At 40.1% G+C, this 19,552-nt stretch overlaps 1 protein-coding gene across 2 annotated transcripts in view; it reads left to right on the top strand.

Moving 5' to 3' along the window:
- The window catches only part of AKAP6 (A-kinase anchoring protein 6), a 524,830-nt gene that overhangs the window by 201,390 nt on the left and 303,888 nt on the right, over nucleotides 1-19,552 (top strand). For both annotated transcript variants that reach the window (XM_060175194.1, XM_007516826.3), the window contains exons 3-4: nucleotides 4,559-4,810; nucleotides 17,304-19,052. In XM_060175194.1, the coding sequence (XP_060031177.1) occupies nucleotides 4,559-4,810; nucleotides 17,304-19,052 (2,001 nt within the window). The remainder of the gene's footprint in view (nucleotides 1-4,558; nucleotides 4,811-17,303; nucleotides 19,053-19,552) is intronic.

Here is a 19,552-nt window from a genome sequence, read left to right as displayed (position 1 = left end):
ATCTTCACAAATTATATGAATTAAATCTTGTTACCAAGTAATAATATTCATAGGAAGTTAGTTATATTAGTGTGTTATATTTAAAATAAAAGGAATTTGCTGAAACGCATAATGGCCTCGGCTGTGGTGTGGCTAAAAGCAGGTTCAGTCAAAGCTTTATTAGGCGGTACAGTATTATGGGATGTATGTTATAGATACCACATAATAACCAATTATAGGCAGGAGTAAATAAGCTAGTCTCATAAGCCCATGAATTAGTTACCAAAAGTTCAGACTCAGGAGATAAACCGTTTATTCTTTAAATCTTTTTTCAACATTTATACAGAAGCACAAGGGAATTTAGATTTTTTTCCATATTTCAATAGGGGGCAGCAGGTAGCTTACCCTGCAGAGTGTGTGCACTTCCACGCACAGGGATCTGGGTTCAAATCCCCAACACACTACATAGGAGCACCTTTGGTGGGGGGCATTCAGGAGCAGTGGAAAGGTGCAGCTATGTCTATCCTCTGTCTCTCTGCCTCTCAACCTCTATCTAGAAGAAAGGAGGAAAGATGATCACCTGGAGAGGTAGAGTTGTGCAGGCCCTGAGCCCCACCAATAACCCTGGGGGCAAAAACAAACACTGTAAAACTCAGAATTGGAGATAGCACAGTGATTTATGCAACAAACATTCCTGTCTAAGGTTCTGAGGTTGCAGAACTGGTCAGTATTGTGGTAAAAACAAGCAAACAAAAACAGATAATTTTTTTCTAAATAAACCTATAACCAAATGTTCAAAGTATATTCCATGTTTGGAAGAAGTTGGAAATACAAACTCATTTGCAACCACACAACCTACAAGTTCATCAGTAGTTCTGTTCTACAGGTTGTATGTGCATGTACTTTTGTCAAACCAGATGATTCTGGCAGAGTAGAGGACATGCAAACAATTAAGTAAATAGATTTTAGCAAGTCATATCATTATATACATTATTCAATTTCAGAATTCCATCAGGACTGCATGCGAGTGCACGTTGCCAAAACACTTAGCAGAATGAGATCAGCATTTGTGGAAAGGGTATTATTTTCTCACTGGGCCAATCAGATTCTGTGAGAACAGGATAGATTTACATTTTGCAGTTGCACTGGGTTTTCAGAAAAGTCACCATGCATTTTTGCATGGAAAAACATAGAAAGAATGCACCATGTACAGGAGGACCTATTGGGGATTGTATTGTTATGTGGAAATTTCATACATGTACAAACTATTATATTTTACTATTGACTGTAAACCATTAATCCCCCAATAAAGAAATGAAAAAAATATGCCATGACTTTTTACGACAGCCCAATATAAGGAGGAGGGTGTGGAAACCCAAAACAGCTGGCCCTGTGGATGCTTTCTTTAGTGCCCCTAAGAGACTGTTTTTCCTGGATAGTTTCTTGATAAACTTGAACTATGACCTGGATCTAAATAAATTGCTACTTCCATTATGAAGAAGCCAAATCAAGTAAGAGGAGGAAAGACATATAATTTGGCATGTGGTTTTCATAGTAAAAAAGACTGTATAAAGAGGCTGGGCAGTGGCAAACCAGGTTAAGTGCACATAGTATGAAGTATAAGGATCCACCCACGAAAAGATCCTGGTTTGAGCCCCTGCTACCCACCTGCAGGGGGTCCCCTTTACAAGTAGTGAAGTAGGTGTTAAGGTGTTGATCTTTCTCTCTCCCCATCTCCCCTCTTCTCAATTTCTCTTTGTACTATCCAGTAATAATAATTTTTAAAAAATGGCTGCCAGGCGCAATGAATTCGTAGTGCTGACACCAAACCCCAGGGATAACCCTGGAAGAAAAAAAAGCTAAGAAAATTTCTCACAGTGGAATGGGGTAAGTACTAAGAATTTCAAAGAGGGTAACACTAGGAGGATGGGAATAACTGAGGGTTATACTGTGCTACATAGAAATGAGTATCCTCAGAGGTACTGTGGTTGAGGTATCAGGAATAAGAGGTGTGAAGGATAAACGCAGTAGATGCCCTCAGTTAGTATTTGCTGAGATCCCAGGTAATATGGAATATATGACGATAGCAACAGAGACCTGTTCTTTTTTAAACTTTTAAAAAAATTTATTTATTTAATTCGATAGAGACAGAGAGAAACTGAAAGGGAGCAGGAAATAGAGGAGAGACAGACACCTGCAGCCCATTTCACCACTTGTGAAGCTTCCTCCCTGTAGGTGAGGACTGGAGGCTTGAACCCAGGTCCTTGTGCACTGTTGTGCGTGTGCTTAACCGGGTGTGCCACCATCCAGCCCCAAGATCTGTTGTTTTGTGTGGAGTCCAGCAGGGACTAGATAATGTGATTGATCCCTATGTACTTACTGACAGTGACAATGTGATGTAAGTTTTGCAACACATCTTTGGACTAAATATGCCAATGGACCACCTCTGGAAGAACTTTACATAATTATGATCATAACAGTTTATTGATAAACTTTTAATCTATTTCAAATTATTGCCATCAGTTTGTATCACTACTACCAATTAATTCTTGAGGTTTAAGAACTAACTTTAGAACATTTACTTAAATGAGATAATAATTATTCAAAATTTAGCACAACTTTACGTCACGCTTAAGTAGATTTGTAGGGGTTATTATCACATATTATTAAGTATAGGTTGTACTTTAGTTTTTATTTATTTTTAAGAATGGTTTATTACTATGAGTCAGACAGACAGATATATACAATAATATACTGCTCAGCTCTGGCTTATGGTGGTGCCAGGGATTGAACCTGAGGCCTCTTGGACCTTAGGCATACAAATTCTATGCTCTAACACATTAAGCTCTCTCCCTTGCCCTTTGATTTTTGTTAAAGATAGTAATTGAATTAAATAAAACGGGAATATTATGTTTCCAGTTTGAATAACTGCTTTAAATACTCAAATTGATTACTCAGGACTCAAATGCTATGTTAAAATGTTAGCCTTAACAAAAATCATAAATAAAAGTCCTACCATAAAAATCCCTGATGCATGACTAAATTGAGTTGAAAAGCACTTTTGCTGACATCTACATCATTTTCTGCTTAATGGTTTTAAATTGCCCAAGTAAATATTACCACTGATGCCTCTTGCCTCTGACAGCTCAATAGAAATTTGGGAATGTGTAAGGACAAATGACATATTAGACACCAAATCTGCCTACCCTGATTGCATGTGCAGAAGAGATGGGAACTTTAACTTAGAAATGGTTTTATTAAAATGTCTAGATCAGCTCCTTCACCCACCTCACCCCTCAAGACATTCTTTATGATGAAGATTCTCTTCATGCATGAGACCCTGAACTCAATACTTTGCACCACATGTGACAGAAAAAAAAAAAAAAGCTTTGCTCTTAGTCTCTCTCCATCTCCCTTCACTCTCTCTTGTATACATATATGGTGAATATCTGACAGAAATGTCTGGGTCTTGAAAACAAAATTGTGTTTTGTATTTCTTTATCCTTGAGTTTCTTTTCTTTATTTTTTAAAAAATTTTATTTATAAAATGGAAACACTGACAAGACCATAGGATAAGAGGGGTACAATTCCATGCAATTCCCACCACCAGAACTCCATATCCTATCCCATCCCTTGATAATTTTCCTATTCTTTAACTCTCTGGGAGCGTGGACCCAGGATCATTATGTGGTGCAGTTGTGGAAGGTCTGGCTTCTGTAACTGCTTCCCCGATGAACATGGGTGTTGACAGGTTGATCAATACTCCCAACCTCTCTCTATACTTGGGTTTCTTGGCGACTCTACCACTGACCTACATCTCTGTCCCTGGTTTTGAGTCATAGGTGTCTGTGCTTGCAGAGTATAGGTTAAAATTTGAGTATCTGTTATTAATTTAAATAACAGTGTATGTCTGTGGGAAAATGACTATTGCTCCTTATATTGAAGGTCTCATGTTTCATTTAAAGTGTCTGGGGGGCAGGTGGTGGTACACCTGGTTAAGCGCTCATATTACAGTTCATAAGGACTTGGGTTCAAGACTGTGGTTCCCATATGCAGAGGGGAAGCTTCACAAGTGGTGAAGCAGGACTGCAGGTGTCTCTCTGTGTTTTTCCCTTTGTATCTTGCCCTCTCCTCTCACTTTCTCTTTCTAGCCAATAGCCAATAATAAATAAATAAAACTTATAAAAGGAGAGAAAGAAAAGTATATATATAGTGGTTAGGGGTTCTTATGGATCAGAGGTTCTAGCCTGTCCCTCTTCATGTTAGGTGTATAGGTGATGCTTCCAACCTGAAATATTATATATTCAGTGGAACTTACCTGTAGCAAAGAAAACAGCATTTATTTCTTATCCCAGAATCATAAAAACAATTTTAAAAAGTAAAAGGAGAGCAGTGAGTAGATTTGTGTGGTAAATCTCTCATTGAAATTTCAGTTTGGGTCTTTGAAAGAACAGCATGATTTTTGCTTGTTAGAAAAAAGTCAAATTACCTGTATGCCCTCAAGGCCCAGTGTCCAGAACTGTATGCAACTAGGATAAAACAAGGCAGCCCTCATATATGTTGCTTTTCTTTACTGCAGGACATCTGTGAAGATATTTCAGACCATGTTGAGCAAATCCATGCCCTCCTTGAAACTGAGTTCTCTCTAAAGCTGCTGTCTTACTCTGTCAACGTGATTGTGGACATCCACGCAGTGCAGCTCCTCTGGCACCAGCTCCGAGTCTCTGTGCTGGTTCTGCGGGAACGCATTCTGCAAGGTCTGCAGGACGCCAATGGCAACTACACAAGGCAGACAGACATTTTGCAAGCTTTCTCAGAAGAGACAAAAGAGGTGGGTATTTTCTTTGAACCCAGGTAACGCTTTGTTGAATGTGATCCCTTGAATGGTTCCATTTAGAGATAGGGAATTAGAATTCTTTGTAGATAAATGAGCATGGTTTCAGCCAGGCTGTGAAGTTAGGTATAGTGGCTAGGACCCATCGAACATGAATGAGGCCTTAGGCAGAGTTAATTTTCTTCTAGCAGTTTGCAGAGATACTATTCACAGTTGGTACTAACCTGGCTTCCTCTTCCTCATTCAACTACTTGAAAAATATTTATTGAGTACTTATAATGTGTCAGGAATTATAAGATCAAATCTAATAGTGATCAAAATTTGATCTTTGTCTTCAAGGAGCTAAGAATCTAGTAAAGGATAGAGATAAAGGTACATTAAGGCTAGGCTTTGTAAAACTACTGGAGAACAAAGACATAGCATTTAATTCAGAGAGGGAAAAACTTCTAGATAAAGTGATTCTAACCTGAGACCAGAAGTAGAAGCAGGATTAGACTGGTGAAGAGTAGAAAATGTTCTAGATGAGAAGAATGCTATAATCAATAGATAAGACTGGAGCAAAAATAACAAGGACCTAACAGGCAGGATCTAAACTAAAAAGTATGCAAAAGTCAGATTATGAAAGTGAAAAGCCATATTCAAAAGGTCTGGTAGAAGATTTGTTCAGGGAATTGCCATAATTAAATTGGTTATTTAGAAAAATTAATTTTTGTATTCATATTAAGAGTAGATTTAAGAGTTTACTGCTATTCTTGATGAATACTTGAAGAATTGATACTATAAACTTGAGTCCAAATGAATTCTTTTATTCTTAAGTAAAACTGGTATATTGATAACACGAACCTTAGATCCTTTAACAATTTTGTGAGGTAGACCAGGCAGATGCTATAACCCTTATTTTGGTGATAATATTATTGTATCCAACATGCATGTTAAGAGAACTGAGGTTGAGAGAGTCACCTGTGTGACTCTCTCAACCTCACACAGGTAGTCTGTTAACAGCTATTAACATAATAGCAAATATTGATTAGTAAATAACCAAATACCAGATAGTGTGGTAAGTATTTTAGTTAAGTGACTCTTAGCCTCTAAATGGGAATTTATTGGTCTTCCCAGAGCACTTCCATCATAGAACTCAATGAGCTCTTCTATAGCACTTATGGGACGGTCTAAATTATAACTGAGTATGTGCTAGATTTGAACTGAATGAAGGTTGACACCAGATTAAAATCATATATCTGTATCTTCATATTGTCCGTATAGTCAAGTCTGATGGCTTAAATTGAGTTAAAATGCAGGTACTGTTTCAGGTGTAGAGGAGGGAGATAATGCTTTAGGTTAGTAGGCTGAACTCATCATGGAAATAATATTTATTTTAAAGATTGTTGGTGTTATGAAAAGAGAGGGAGGGCAAAAAAGAGAGAGAGAGGAGGAGGGAGGACACCAAAGCTCCAGTCTCACAAGTTAGGTACCAGGGTCCGACTTGGACCTCACACGCACAGACACAGCGTTTTACTTTCTTATCCATCCCCCTGACATCAGGAAGTAACTACCATATTATTTTTTCATAATTTCAGCCTTTAGAAAATTTAGTTTTTATATTCTAAGAGTTTATTTTATTTAGCTAATCTTTTCATTTGTTTTATCTTTCAGTATATATCACATCTAACTGAAGCCATGCCTTTTTGTCTTTCTCTGCTTATTTTACTGGCATAAAATCCTTTAGATTTACCCATGCTGCAAATGGCAGGATTTCATAATTTTTTTAAAATTTATTTATTTATTTATTTTTATTTAAGAAAGGATAAATTAACAAAACCATAGGGTAGGAGGGGTACAACTCCACACAATTCCCACCACCCAATCTCCATATCCCACCCCCTCCCCTGATAGCTTTCCCATTCTCTATGCCTCTGGGAGCATGGACCCAGGGTCATTGTGGGTTGTAGAAGGTGGAAGGTCTGGCTTCTGTAATTGCTTCCCCGCTGAACATAGGCATTGACTGGTCGGTCCATACTCCCAGTCTGCTTCTCTCTTTCCCTAGTAGGGTGGGTCTCTGGGGAAGCAGAGCTCCAGGACACATTGGGGGGTCTTCAGTCCAGGGAAGCCTGGCCGGCATCCTGATGACATCTGGAACCTGGTGACTGAAAAGAGAGTTAACATACAAAGCCAAACAAATTGTTGAGCAATCATGGACCCAAAGCTTGGAATAGTGGAGAGGAAGTGTTAGTGGGATACTCACTGCAAACTCTAGTGTACTTCTGCTTTCAGGTATATATTTTGCAGTAGTTTATGGATATGTGTGAACATATGCTCTCTCTCACAGAAACTGGTGTATATCTAGGTTTTTGGGACTTTGTTAGAAAGTGAACCACCTGAGATGGAATTAGAGTATACTATGAAAGGAAAGGTCTCACCCGAGTAATGAAGCTGAAGGGTTGTCATTCCACACATGAAGTCTCTGGACACAGTCTGAAGTAAAGCATGTTGAGGTGGCAATCGTTGCATTGATTAGGTTGTGATCGGCAGATGCAATATTATTTGATATGGATTGGGAGAGGCATCTGGGAAAGTGGGCCCTATCCAAGGGTTCCAGGACTGGGGGAGGTAGAGGCTCTATAGTGGAGATGTGAGATTCTTGCTGTCTTAGGGCTCAAAAAGACAATTGATAGTTAATGTTATCATCACATTATTTGGTAATTGGGTTAACTTTGAAAAGTCCTTTTGTTAGGGTTTGCTGTACAGTACCCAGTATCTTGTATATAGCTGTGCTATTGGTTGCTTCTGATCTACTTGGTCTAGGCTTTTGAGAGAGTCCGCATGTCAAATACACAGCCTATATATTAAAAAGATTCAGTCTGTGTTTTAAAAAACTTTGAGACATACAATTAATTTTCCCCTCTTATATTAATTAACTAGTGATTTATATGACTACATATTACTAGGAGTGTGCATAAACACCATTCCCACCACCAAAAGACTGTGACCCCTCCCTCCCACCCACTCCCAACCCCCACTGGCCCAGGAAGCTGCATGTTTACCCCTCACCACAAGGTTTTTACTTTGGTGCCCTAGGATTTCAGAATTTTTATAGCCAGTAGTAAAGTGGGCTAAGGACTCTGGGGGGTGGAGGCTCTGAAATTCTGATAAGTGATTCATGAATTTATATGTTAGTGATTGAAGCATAACAGAACACCACGTAGTTAAACATAGGGAAAGGGGTATACTGGGCTTTTTACTATATCTATAACTAAGACAGTATAATTCTTTTTCCAAATCTACCTCAATAACAATAAGGGGACAAAAATTGAGTCTGAAGTAGCAATGGACACTGATGTAACCGTGACACATTTTATAGGCAGATCTTCAAATCTCTAAGTCATGAGTATTAAATCTCATATTCAGTTGGTGGCAGAATGTAATTAAAAAAGAGATCTAAGAAGGCATTTGGAACTGGAGCTTCAGTTATCAATGAAGAACAAAGCAAAATTTCTTGTTTAATATTGGAAAAATAAAAAGGCTCCTTGATGCCTGGGACAACATTGAAGTCAGCAATAAAGTGAATAAATTACCATCTCCATAAAATACAACCTTTGGCAGGGGTAGATAGCATACTGGTTATGCAAAGAGACTCTCATGCCTGAGGCTCTGAAGTCCCAGGTTTAATCCCCTGTACCACCATAAGCCAGAGATGAGTAGTGCTCTGGTAATAAAATAAAATAGATAATTAAAACACAACCTTCATCTGGAAACTGCTTCATAGCATATTAACTGGCAGTATTGGTATCTTTGCTAGATAGCCATGCTGTTAATAATAGTACTGCGTAATTGTGGTATTTCCGACATAAGTCAGGGGGAAAACAAAACATGAATTCTACCTCTACTTCCATATCTAAAGAAGCCTTTTTGAAATTTAAAAACGTTAGAAAACTGGCTGAGAAGGCAGTTCAAAGAGGTGCAGTGAAACTTAGAATATTACTAAACAACATTTTTAGAAATAAAACTTCATTTTTGTCCTCTAAAATGCTTTAAAAAAAACTTTGTCTTTAAAATTGCCTCTGTACAGTAAAATCTAGAGAAAAAAAAGACTTGAGGAATGCTCTTAAATAATAAACTAAATGTGTTAAAAAATACATGGGTAGATGTCTGCCATTGATCTTTTTAGGGTATGAAATGCATAAATATAGGCTGGGTTTTGTTTATATTTACTTTCAGGGAGGATTTTTTTATATTAAAAATGTAGTATGAAAGATTAACAGTTAGCCATACCCAGATTTAGTTGACTTTTCTGAGAACAGGATAGGGGAGGGCTGCCTGTGGGACATTAAACATTTTGATTATGGTGTTTTGTTTGTTTTTTCCCAAAGGACTGGCTAGAAAGTTCTAAGATTTAGGAAAAAGAAAAAGCAGTCTGCTTTAATGAGATGTAGTCTCATGTCATATATCCATATTTTATTGACCATCTATTATCTTCTTTTAAAAAATATTTTATTTATTTTATTTTTTAGAGAGATGGAGACAAACACCAGAACACTGCTTAGCTCTGGCTTATGATAGTGCAGGGGACTGAACCTAGGACTTTGGAGCCTCAGGCATGAGAGTCCATTGCATAATCATTATGCTATCTTCCCTGCCCCCACCACCTACTATCTTCTATCTTCCCTCCCTCTGTTGCTCTCATTCCCTCCCTTCCTCCCTCCCTCTAACCTATCCTTCATCCTCCTTAATTTCTTTTTTTAGATAATCAGTTTCCCCTCTCATATTAATTAAATAGTGATTTATATGACTGCAAATTGATAGGACTGTACATAAACACCATTCCCACCACCAAAAGGCTGTGTCCCATCCTCCTCCCCCCCACCCTCACTCCCACCCCATGAAGCTGAACATTCACCCTCACCCTCCACCCAGGGTTTTTACTTTGGTGCCCTACTCCAAATTCAGTCAACTCCTGCTTTGAATCTCCCTTTCTGTTCTTCTTTCTCAACTTCTGTTGATGAGTGGGATCATCCCATACTCATCTTGATCTTTCTGACTTAGCTCACTTAACATAATTCCTTCTAGCTCCATCCACGATGTGTCAGAGAAGGTGAGTTCATTGTCCTCAATAGCTGCGTAATATTCCATTGTATATATATATACCACAGCTTTCTTAGGCACTCATCTGTTGTTGGGCACCTGGGTTGCTTCCAGGTTTTACCTATTATGAATTGTGCTGCTTCGAACATAGGTGTGCACATATCTTTTTGGTTGGGTATTAGGGAGTCCTTGGGGTATATCCCCCGGAGAGGAATTACTGGGTCATATGGAAGGTCCATGTCTGTCTAGCCTTGTTAGAGTTCTCCAGACTGCTCGAGGCTGGACCAATTTACATTCCCAGCAGCAGTGCAGAAGGGCCCCTCTGTCCCCACAGCCTCTCCAGCATTTGTTGCTGCTGTCCTATTTGATGTATGTATGCCATTCTCATAGGAGTGAGGTGGTATCTCAGTGTTGTCTTAATCTGCATTTCTCTGACAATCAGCGACCTGGAGCAATTTTTCATGTGTTTGTTAGCCTTTTGGCTCTCCTCTGTAGTGAATGTTCTGTTCATATCCTCTGCCCATTTTTGAATGGGGTCATTTGCTTTTTTGTTGCTAAGTTTGCTGAGCTCTTTGTATATTTTGGTGATTAGTCTCTTGTTTGATGTATGGCATGTGAAGATCTCCCATTCTGTGAGGGGTCTCTTTGTTTGTGTGATAGTTTCTTTGACTGTGCAGAAGCTTTTCAATTTAATGTATTCCCACTGGTTTGTTTCATTAACATTTATAATAGCAAACACCTATGCATAGGCACTTACCCAGACTTGTGAGGTTAATAAGAGAGAACATGTGAATAAGACAGAGCCTTATAACAAGGCCTATCATTTTATTTATTTTATTTTATTTTTTATTTTATTCATTTTATTTTATTTTTATTTTTTATTTTTTTGCCTCCAGGGTTATTGCTGGGGCTTGGTGCCTACACTACGAATACAGTACTCCTGAAGGCTATTTTTTTTCCCTTTTGTTGCCTTTGTTGTTTATCGATGTTGTTATTATTGTTGTTGTTATTGCTGTCATTGTTGTTGGATAGGACAGCGAGAAATGGAGAGAGAAGGGGAAGACAGAGGGGGAGAGAAAGATAGACACCTGCAGACCTGCTTCACCACCTGTGAAGCAACCCCCCCTGCAGGTGGGGATCCGGGGGCTTGAACTGGGATCCTTACGTCAGTCCTTGCGCTTTGTGTGCGCCTAACCCATATTTTATTTTTACAAATGAAGGAAATGAGACTACATCAAGCTCCTGGCTCTTGTTCATGTGACATAGCAGCACTGGAACTCAAATTTGACCCTTAACTTTGGTCTTATAATCACTGTCATAAAATAAAACTATATAATCAAAGGAATAAGTTACATGAAGGCATATAAATACATTTTAAAATGTTCCATTCATTATTCAACAGCTATATTTTTGAGTACTTATTTTGTACAAATCACTGTGTTAAGTGCTACATGTAACATTAGTGAGTCACCATTTTCTAAGTGATTTATATTCTTGTGATACAGATAGTGTGAGAAACAAACTGACTAAATAACCACAATGTAATTTATTTACAAACTGAAATAAGTGCTTAGCAGAAAAAGCAATGTAGTTGTCTGAGTGCCTATAAGAAAAGATTGTGACAGGTGAGGGTTTGGGATCTTGAAGAAGTAAACTTAATTTAAGTTCTGAGGTATGAATGAAAATCAAGTAGTAAAGGGATGTTCTAGGTGGGAAGAGCTTTCCATAGTAAGGACATGCCGTGTGCAAAGGCCCTGAGGCAAGAGGAGCATATTGTGTTCAGAAAGGAGGACACTGGCTGGATGTACCCTGGGAATGGAGAATGATGTGAGATGGGCCTCTGCGTATGTATGCTTGGGAGGCTTGGGTTTTTAATATAGAGCATTAGTAGTAAGCTAATAAAGGTCTTGAAACAGAGAAGTAAAAAAAATTCATATTTGCAGTCTATAAAGTATACTATGATAGCAGTGAGAAGAATAAATTTAGAGTATGTATTATGTTAATTTAAAATAATATCCAAGATTGGCAAAATAACTCACCTGGATAGTATGACTGCTTTGTCATGCTCATGACCGAGATTTAAACCAGTCTCTCACTGCTGCATTGAAGAAAGCTCAATGATGTGGTTTCTTTCCCTTTCTCTCTGTTTTTCTGCCTCTGTCTTTATAACAGAAAAAGTCTTTCTGAAGCAGTTAAGTCCCAGTAACAACAAAAATAAATTAATGATATAATATCAGTAATGGGGGGTCGGGCGGTGGCGCAGTGGGTTAAGCGCATGTGGCACAAAGCGCAAGGACCGGCATAGGGATCCTGGTTCTGAAGCAGGTATGTAGGTGTCTACCTTTCTCTCCCCCTCTCTGTCTTCCCCTCCTCTCTCCATTTCTCTCTGTCCTATCCAACAATGAACAACATCAACAATGGCAATAATAATAACCACAACAAGGCTACAACAAAAGGGGGAAAAAGTGGCCTCCAGGAGCGGTGGATTCATGGTGCAGGCACCGAGCCCAGCAATAACCCTGGAGGAAAAAAAAAAAAAAATAATATCAGTAATGATACCATCTGATGGGTAGGAGAAAGTTGCAGAACAGAGATCAGTGTGTGACCTCTAGGTGGAGTAATTTCCATTTAGGACCTAGCCTGACCCTTTGTTTCTGCCTCTTTACTAGTTATGCATCTTCTTTTGGTTCAGGTTGTTCTGTATAAAACAGCACGGGTGTTAGGGTGGGGGAGATAGCTTAATGGCTATGCAGAAGACTGTCAGGCATGAGGCTCTAAGGTCCCAGATTCAATCCCCCTCAGTCCACCATAAATCACAGCTAAATACTCTGGTTAAAAAACAAAAGCAAAACACAAACAACAAACAAAAAAGCCAGCCAGCCAGACAACAGAAGAAAGTTATTAGGAAAATTAAATGTAAAAATAATAGTAAACAGCCATTCCTATATATGGTTGTGAAACTGAGGCTTAGAAAAGTTAAATAGAGAGTGGGAGATGGCACACCCAGTTAAGCTCAAATATTACATGTGCAAGGACCTGTGTGTGAGCCCCTGCTCCCCACCTACAGAGGGCACTTCACAAACAGTGAAACAAGTCTGCAGGTATATATCTTCTTCTCTCTCCCTCTTTATCCCCCCTCCACTCTCAATTTCTGTTTGTCCTATCAAGTATAATAGAAAGGGCGGGGGGAGAAAAAAAAGAAAAAATGGCTGCTAGGAGTAGTTGGATTTGTGGTGCCAGCACTGAGCTCCAGCTTATGGTAACTCCAGTGGCAATAAATAGGTAAGTGAGGGTTTTCATCACTGTTATTTATCTGGGTGTTGGGGAGTAAGAGTGAGGAGAGGGAGTCGGTTGATAGCGCAATGGTTTAAGCTCAGGTGGTGCAAAGTGCAAGGACTGGCGTAAGGATCCTAGTTTGAGCCCCCGGCTCCCCACCTGCAGGGGGGTCACTTCACAAGCGGTGAAGCAGTCTGCAGGTGCCTTTCTCTCCCCCTCTCTGTCTTCCCCTCCTCTCTCCATTTCTCTCTGTCCTATCCAGCAACGATGACATCAATAACAACAACAATAATAACTAAAACAACAAGGGCAACAAAAGGGAAAATAAATAAAAATTCAAAAAAATTTATAAAAAAAAAAGAGTGAGGAGAATGGGGTTAAGGGCAAGATAACTATACGAATGGAGAGAAGACTGATTCAAAAGAAAAGGAAAAGAACTAGAAAACCTAATGTAAAGTCTTAGAAAGACCAAATCTCAGAAAGACCAAATTTTGGGATAACTTTGGTTGAAAGGACAGAGTCTACTCATCTTATCAGGTTTGATTTGTAGATTATAGTTTGTTCATCTGTTCCTCTTCCAGAAGATTAGAGACCTAGGGACATAGAAATCCTACATTTTTATGTTTCTCCCTGCATCTTCTTTGGGACTAAGTTAGATAAGTTGCCCTTCAAGCTTGATAGGCCATAGGGATCTTCTGTCCCAAACAAATCATCAATCAAAAATGTTCCCACTTATTATGTGATACCAGAAACTGCAATAATGAGCTGAAGTTAAAGATAAAGACAAAAAAAATTCCCGTTGCAATACTTTGGTTTTTTTATAGCATGGGGGAAGAAAGCGCCTCCCTGTAGTTGTAAATTACAAAGGTGGGTACTTAGTTTCTAACAAATGGGAGCAAAAGCAGGAAAAAGAAAATTCTGCAGAGGGAGGACAGAGGGCTAAGATGACAGAAGTCTTGAAGCTCGTTAATATTCTCGCAGATTAATTGTATTTGCCTTCAAAAGAATGAGGAAAAACAGAAGCTGGTCATGAACTATTTTTTTATATTTGTTTATTTTCCCTTTTGTTGCCCTTGTTTTTTTATTGTTGTAGTTATTATTGTTTTTGTCATTGGTGTCATCTTTGTTAGATAGGACAGAGAAAAGTGGAGAGAGGAGGGGAAGACAGAGAGGGGGAGAGAAAGACAGACACCTGCAGATCTGCTTCACCACCTGTGAAGTAACTCCCCTGCAGGTGGGGAGCTGGGGACTAGTACCAGGATCCTTAGGCTGGTCATTGTGCTTGGCGCCACATGCGCTTAACCTGCTGCCCGACTCCCTATTTCTTTTTTTTTTTTTCCTCCAGGGTTATTGCTGGGCTCGGTGCCTGCACCATGAATCCACCACTCCTGGAGGCCATTTTTCTCCCCTTTTTGTTGCCCTTGTTGTTGTAGCCTCGTTGTGGTTATTATCATTGTCATTGTTGATGTTGTTCATTGTTGGATAGGACAGAGAGAAATGGAGAGAGGAGGGGAAGACAGAGGGGGGAGAGAAAGATAGACACCTGCGGGCCTGCTTCACCGCCTGTGAAGCGACTCCCCTGCAGGTGGAGAGCCGGGGACTCGAACCGGGATCATTACGCCAGTCCTTGCGCTTTGTGCAACATGCACTTAACCCACTGTGCCACCGCCCGACCCCCCCTATTTCTTTTAATACTAGCAAATTCAACATCTCATCTGCTTGTGAATATATATATTTGACTTACCAGTCAAATCATTAACAGACTTAATTCTATTGATTTTATCACTTAAAGCTTATTTATTGAGCATCTACTATGATCTAGCACTGTGGTAGGTGCAGAAGTGATAGTGGAGGTTTCACTTTTCATTTATTAAAGAGAGATAAAGAGAGAGAAACAGAACACCACTCCGGCACATGTGGAGTTGGGAGATTTTACTTTTATTTTGGCCCCCCATTACCCCTTCCCTCAAAAAAGTCATATTACTCAAGGCATCACTTAAGAAATGGCATTATCACCAATAAACATGTTAAAAGGTGGTTGTGAAGTGAACAGTATGCCATTTTTTTAAAATAAAAAGTGAATGGAAGAACAGACATTTTTACTTGACTTTGACAATTTCTTTTTTTTTTAAATTTTTTATTTAAGAAAGGATTAATGAACAAAAACATAAGGTAGGAGGGGTACAACTCCACACAATTCCCACCACCCAATCTCCATAACCCACCCCCTCCCATGATAGCTTTCCCATTCTCTAGCCCTCTGGGAGCATGGACCCAGGGTCATTGAGGGTTGCAGAAGGTAGAAGGTCTGGCTTCTGTAATTGCTTCCCCGCTGAACATGGGCGTTGACTGGTCAGTCCATACTCCCAGTCTGCCTCTCTCTTTCCCTAGTAAGGTGTGTCTCTGGGGAAGCAGAGCTCCAGGACACATTGGTGGGGTCTTCAATCCAGGGAAGCCTGGCTAGCATCCTGGTGGCATCTGGAACCTGGTGATTGAAAAGAGAGTTAACATATGAAGCCAAACAATTTGTTGAGCAATCATGGATCCCAAGCTTGGAATAGTGGAGAGGAAGTGTTAGGGAGGTACTCACTGCAAACTCTTGTGTACTTCTGCTTTCAGGTATATATTTTGCAGTAGTTTATGGATACGTGTGCACATAAGCTCTCTCTCACAGAAACTGGTGTATATCTAGGTTATGGGACTTTGTTAGAAAGTGAACTACCTGAGATGAAATTAGAGTGTACTATAAAAGGAAAGTTCTCACCCGAGTAATGAAGCTGAAGAGTTGTCATTCCACACGTGAAGTCTCTGGACACAGTCTGAGGTGAAGCATGTCGAGGTGGCAATCGTTGCGTTGGTTAGGTTGTGATCGGCGGATGCAATGTTATTTGGTTTGGATTGGGAGACACATCTGGGAAAGTGGGCCCTATCCAAGGGTTCCAGGACTGGGGGAAGTAGGGGCTCTATAGTGGAGATGTGAGGTTCCTGCTATCTTAGGGTCCAAAAAGACAATCGATAGTTAATATTATCATCACATTATTTGTTAATTGGGTTAACTTTGAAAAGTCCCTTTGTTATGGTTTGCTGTACAGTAGCCAGTATCTTGTATATAGCTGTGCTATTGGATGCTTCTAATCTACTTGGTCTAGGCTTTTGAGAGAGTCTGCATATCAAAAACATAGCCTATATATTAAAAAGATCCAGTTTGTCTTTTGAGAAACTTTGAGACATACAATTGATTTCCCCCTCTCATATTAATTAACTACTGATTTATATGTCTACATTTTGCTAGGAGTGTACATAAACACCATTCCCACCACCAAAGGACTGTGACCCATCCCTCCCGCCCACTCCCACCCCCCACTGGCCCAGGAAGCTGCATGTCTACCCCTCACCACTGGGTTTTTACTTTGGTGCCCTACTTACAATTTGATCAGGTCCTGCTTTTAGTTTCCCTTTCAGATCTTCTTAGTCAACTTCTGTTGATGAGTGGGATCATCCCATACTCATCTTTATCTTTCTGACTTAGTTCACTTAACATAATTCCTTCTAGCTCTGTCCAAGATGGGTCAGAGAAGGTGGGTTCATTGTTTTTGATAGCTGCATAGTATTCCATTGTGTATATATACCACAGCTTTCTCAGCCACTCATCTGTTGTTGGGCACCTGGGTTGCTTCCAGGTTTTAGCTATTATGAATTGTGCTGCTATGAACATAGGAGTACACACCTCTTTTTGGTTGGGTGTTATGGAGTCCTTGGGGTATAACCCCAGGAGAGTAATTACTGGATCATATGGAAGGTCCATGTCTAGCCTTCTGAGAGTTTTCCAGACTGTTCTCCACGGAGGCTGTACCAATTTACATTCCCACCAGCAATGTAAAAGGGTTCCTCGGTCCCGACTTTGACAATTTCTGTCAAGACTCATAGAAAATTCCTTAAATACTTCAGCGTGGGATACTGTATAAGGCCATGTAATAACTGATCACAATATGCTTCTTCTATATGGTAGACCGGAAGCAATTGCAAATGGTGTGTTTCTAACCTTTACTGTGGCCTCTACTGAGATTTCATTTGAAGAACTATTGAGTATAATTGATAATGCATTTACTAAAGCCATTGTCATTGTCTGTTTCAGGGCCGGCTTGATTCTTTAACAGAAGTAGATGACTCAGGACAGTTAACTATCAAATGCTCTCAAAATTACTTGTCTCTGGATTGTGGCATTACTGCTTTTGAACTGTCTGACTACAGCCCAAGTGAAGATTTGCTTGGTGGCCTGGGTGATATGCCCTCTAATCAGGTTAAAACTAAACACTTTGACTCTTGGAGCTACAGTGACATGGAGAAGGAGTTCCCTGAGCTGATACGAAGTGTTGGGCTACTTGCTGTGGCTACTGACCCCATCTCTTCCAATTGCAGTGAAGCAGTTAGTGAGGACACACCTCACATGTCCCTTTCAGCAGAAAACAAAGATAGAGATGAAATAAACAATGGTTCCACAGCTGAGGGGCAACTGGATGGAATGCTAGAGACATCATGTTCAGGTGAAGAGCTCACAAAAGCTGTTCAACCCGATTCTCAGACTGCAAAGCAGGAATTCAACACTTCCTCTCAGCCTGGGGAAAAGAACCAACAGCCTCTTCCTTGTGAAAATGCAACCCCCAAACGATCCATCCAAGATTGCTTTAATTATAATGAGGACTCTCCCACCCAGCCCACATTGCCAAAAAGAGGGCTTTTTCTTAAAGAGAAAACTTTCACAACTAACATGAAAGGCACTGTTGGAAAGAAGCAGATGGCTTATCTCAAACCTGAGATGAGCAGAAGCACCCCTTCCCTGGTGGATCCTCCTGACAGATCCAAGCTTTGTCTGATATTACAGTCTTCCTACCCCAGCATCCCTTCTGCTGCTAGCCAGTCATATGAGTGTTTGCACAAGGTAGGGGATGGGAATCTTGAAAACACAGTCAAACATCACATGAAGGAGATGTCTTCCAGCCTTGGACGCCTTAACGAGTTCCATAAAGAGAAGCCTAGGCTTAAAAAGCATCACAAGACCCCAGGAGAGCTGCCTCGGTGTCGAATGCAAACCAGTTCAGGGAAGCACACAGAAAACATGAACTCAGTAGTGCTGAATGGGATTCCTTCAGGCACTTCCAAGACCACAGAAACAGATTCTGCTTCCACATCCTCATTTGAACCATGTAATCAAAGAAGCTGGAAGGCCAAGTTGTCAGCGCAGTCAGAAACATCCAGTTCACCACCTTTTACTCAAAGCGGTGAATCTTCTGTAGGCTCAGACAACATCATGTCTCCTGTGCCTCTTCTTCTGAAACACAAAAAGAAAAAAAGTCAGTCCTCTCCTCCAGGTCACATTACCAGGAATGGCCAGGTTGTGGAAGCCTGGTATGGTTCTGATGAATACCTTGCCCTGCCCTCTCACCTGAAGCAGACAGAAGTATTAGCTTTGAAGTTGGAGAACTTAACAAAGCTTCTGCCTCAGAAACCCAGAGGAGAAACCATCCAGAATATTGATGACTGGGAACTCTCTGAAATGAATTCAGATTCTGAGATTTACCCAGTGTACCATGTGAAGAAGAAGCAGCATATGAGGCTAGGCAGGTCGTCTCCAAGTTCATCCAGTGATATAGCCTCTTCACTGGGAGAGAGCATTGAATCTGGGCCCCTGAGTGACATTCTTTCTGATGAAGAGTTGTGCATGCCTCTCTCTGGCATGAAAAAATATATTGGTGAGAAGTCAGAGAGAGCCTCATCTTCTGGAAAAAATGAAAGTCATTCTGCTGCAAAATCTGCTTTAATCCAGAAACTGATGCAGGATATTCAACACCAAGACAATTATGAAGCTGTATGGGAAAAAATAGAGGTAAGACAGTGTTAGTATTTTTTTATTTTATTTTAATTTATTTATAAAAAGGAAACACTGATAAAACCATAGGATAAGAGGGGTACAACTCCACACAATTCCCACCACCAGAACTCCGTATCCCATCCCATCCCATCCCTTTTGCTTTCCTATTCTTTTTTTTTTAAGTTTGTTTATTTATCTTTTTTTAAAAAATTTTTTATTTAAGAAAGGATTAATGAACAAAAACATAAGGTAGGAGGGGTACAACTCCACACAATTCCCACCACCCAATCTCCATAACCCACCCCCTCCCATGATAGCTTTCCCATTCTCTAGCCCTCTGGGAGCATGGACCCAGGGTCATTGAGGGTTGCAGAAGGTAGAAGGTCTGGCTTCTGTAATTGCTTCCCCGCTGAACATGGGCGTTGACTGGTCGGTCCATACTCCCAGTCTGCTTCTCTCTTTCCCTAGTAAGGTGTGTCTCTGGGGAAGCAGAGCTCCAGGACACATTGGTGGGG

This window comes from Erinaceus europaeus, chromosome 16, assembly GCF_950295315.1.
Source record: "Erinaceus europaeus chromosome 16, mEriEur2.1, whole genome shotgun sequence".
In the NCBI taxonomy this organism is placed as follows: Eukaryota; Metazoa; Chordata; class Mammalia; order Eulipotyphla; family Erinaceidae; genus Erinaceus; species Erinaceus europaeus.
The sequence above is the reverse complement of the archived record's forward strand: the minus strand, read 5'-3'. Positions and strand labels throughout refer to the sequence as shown.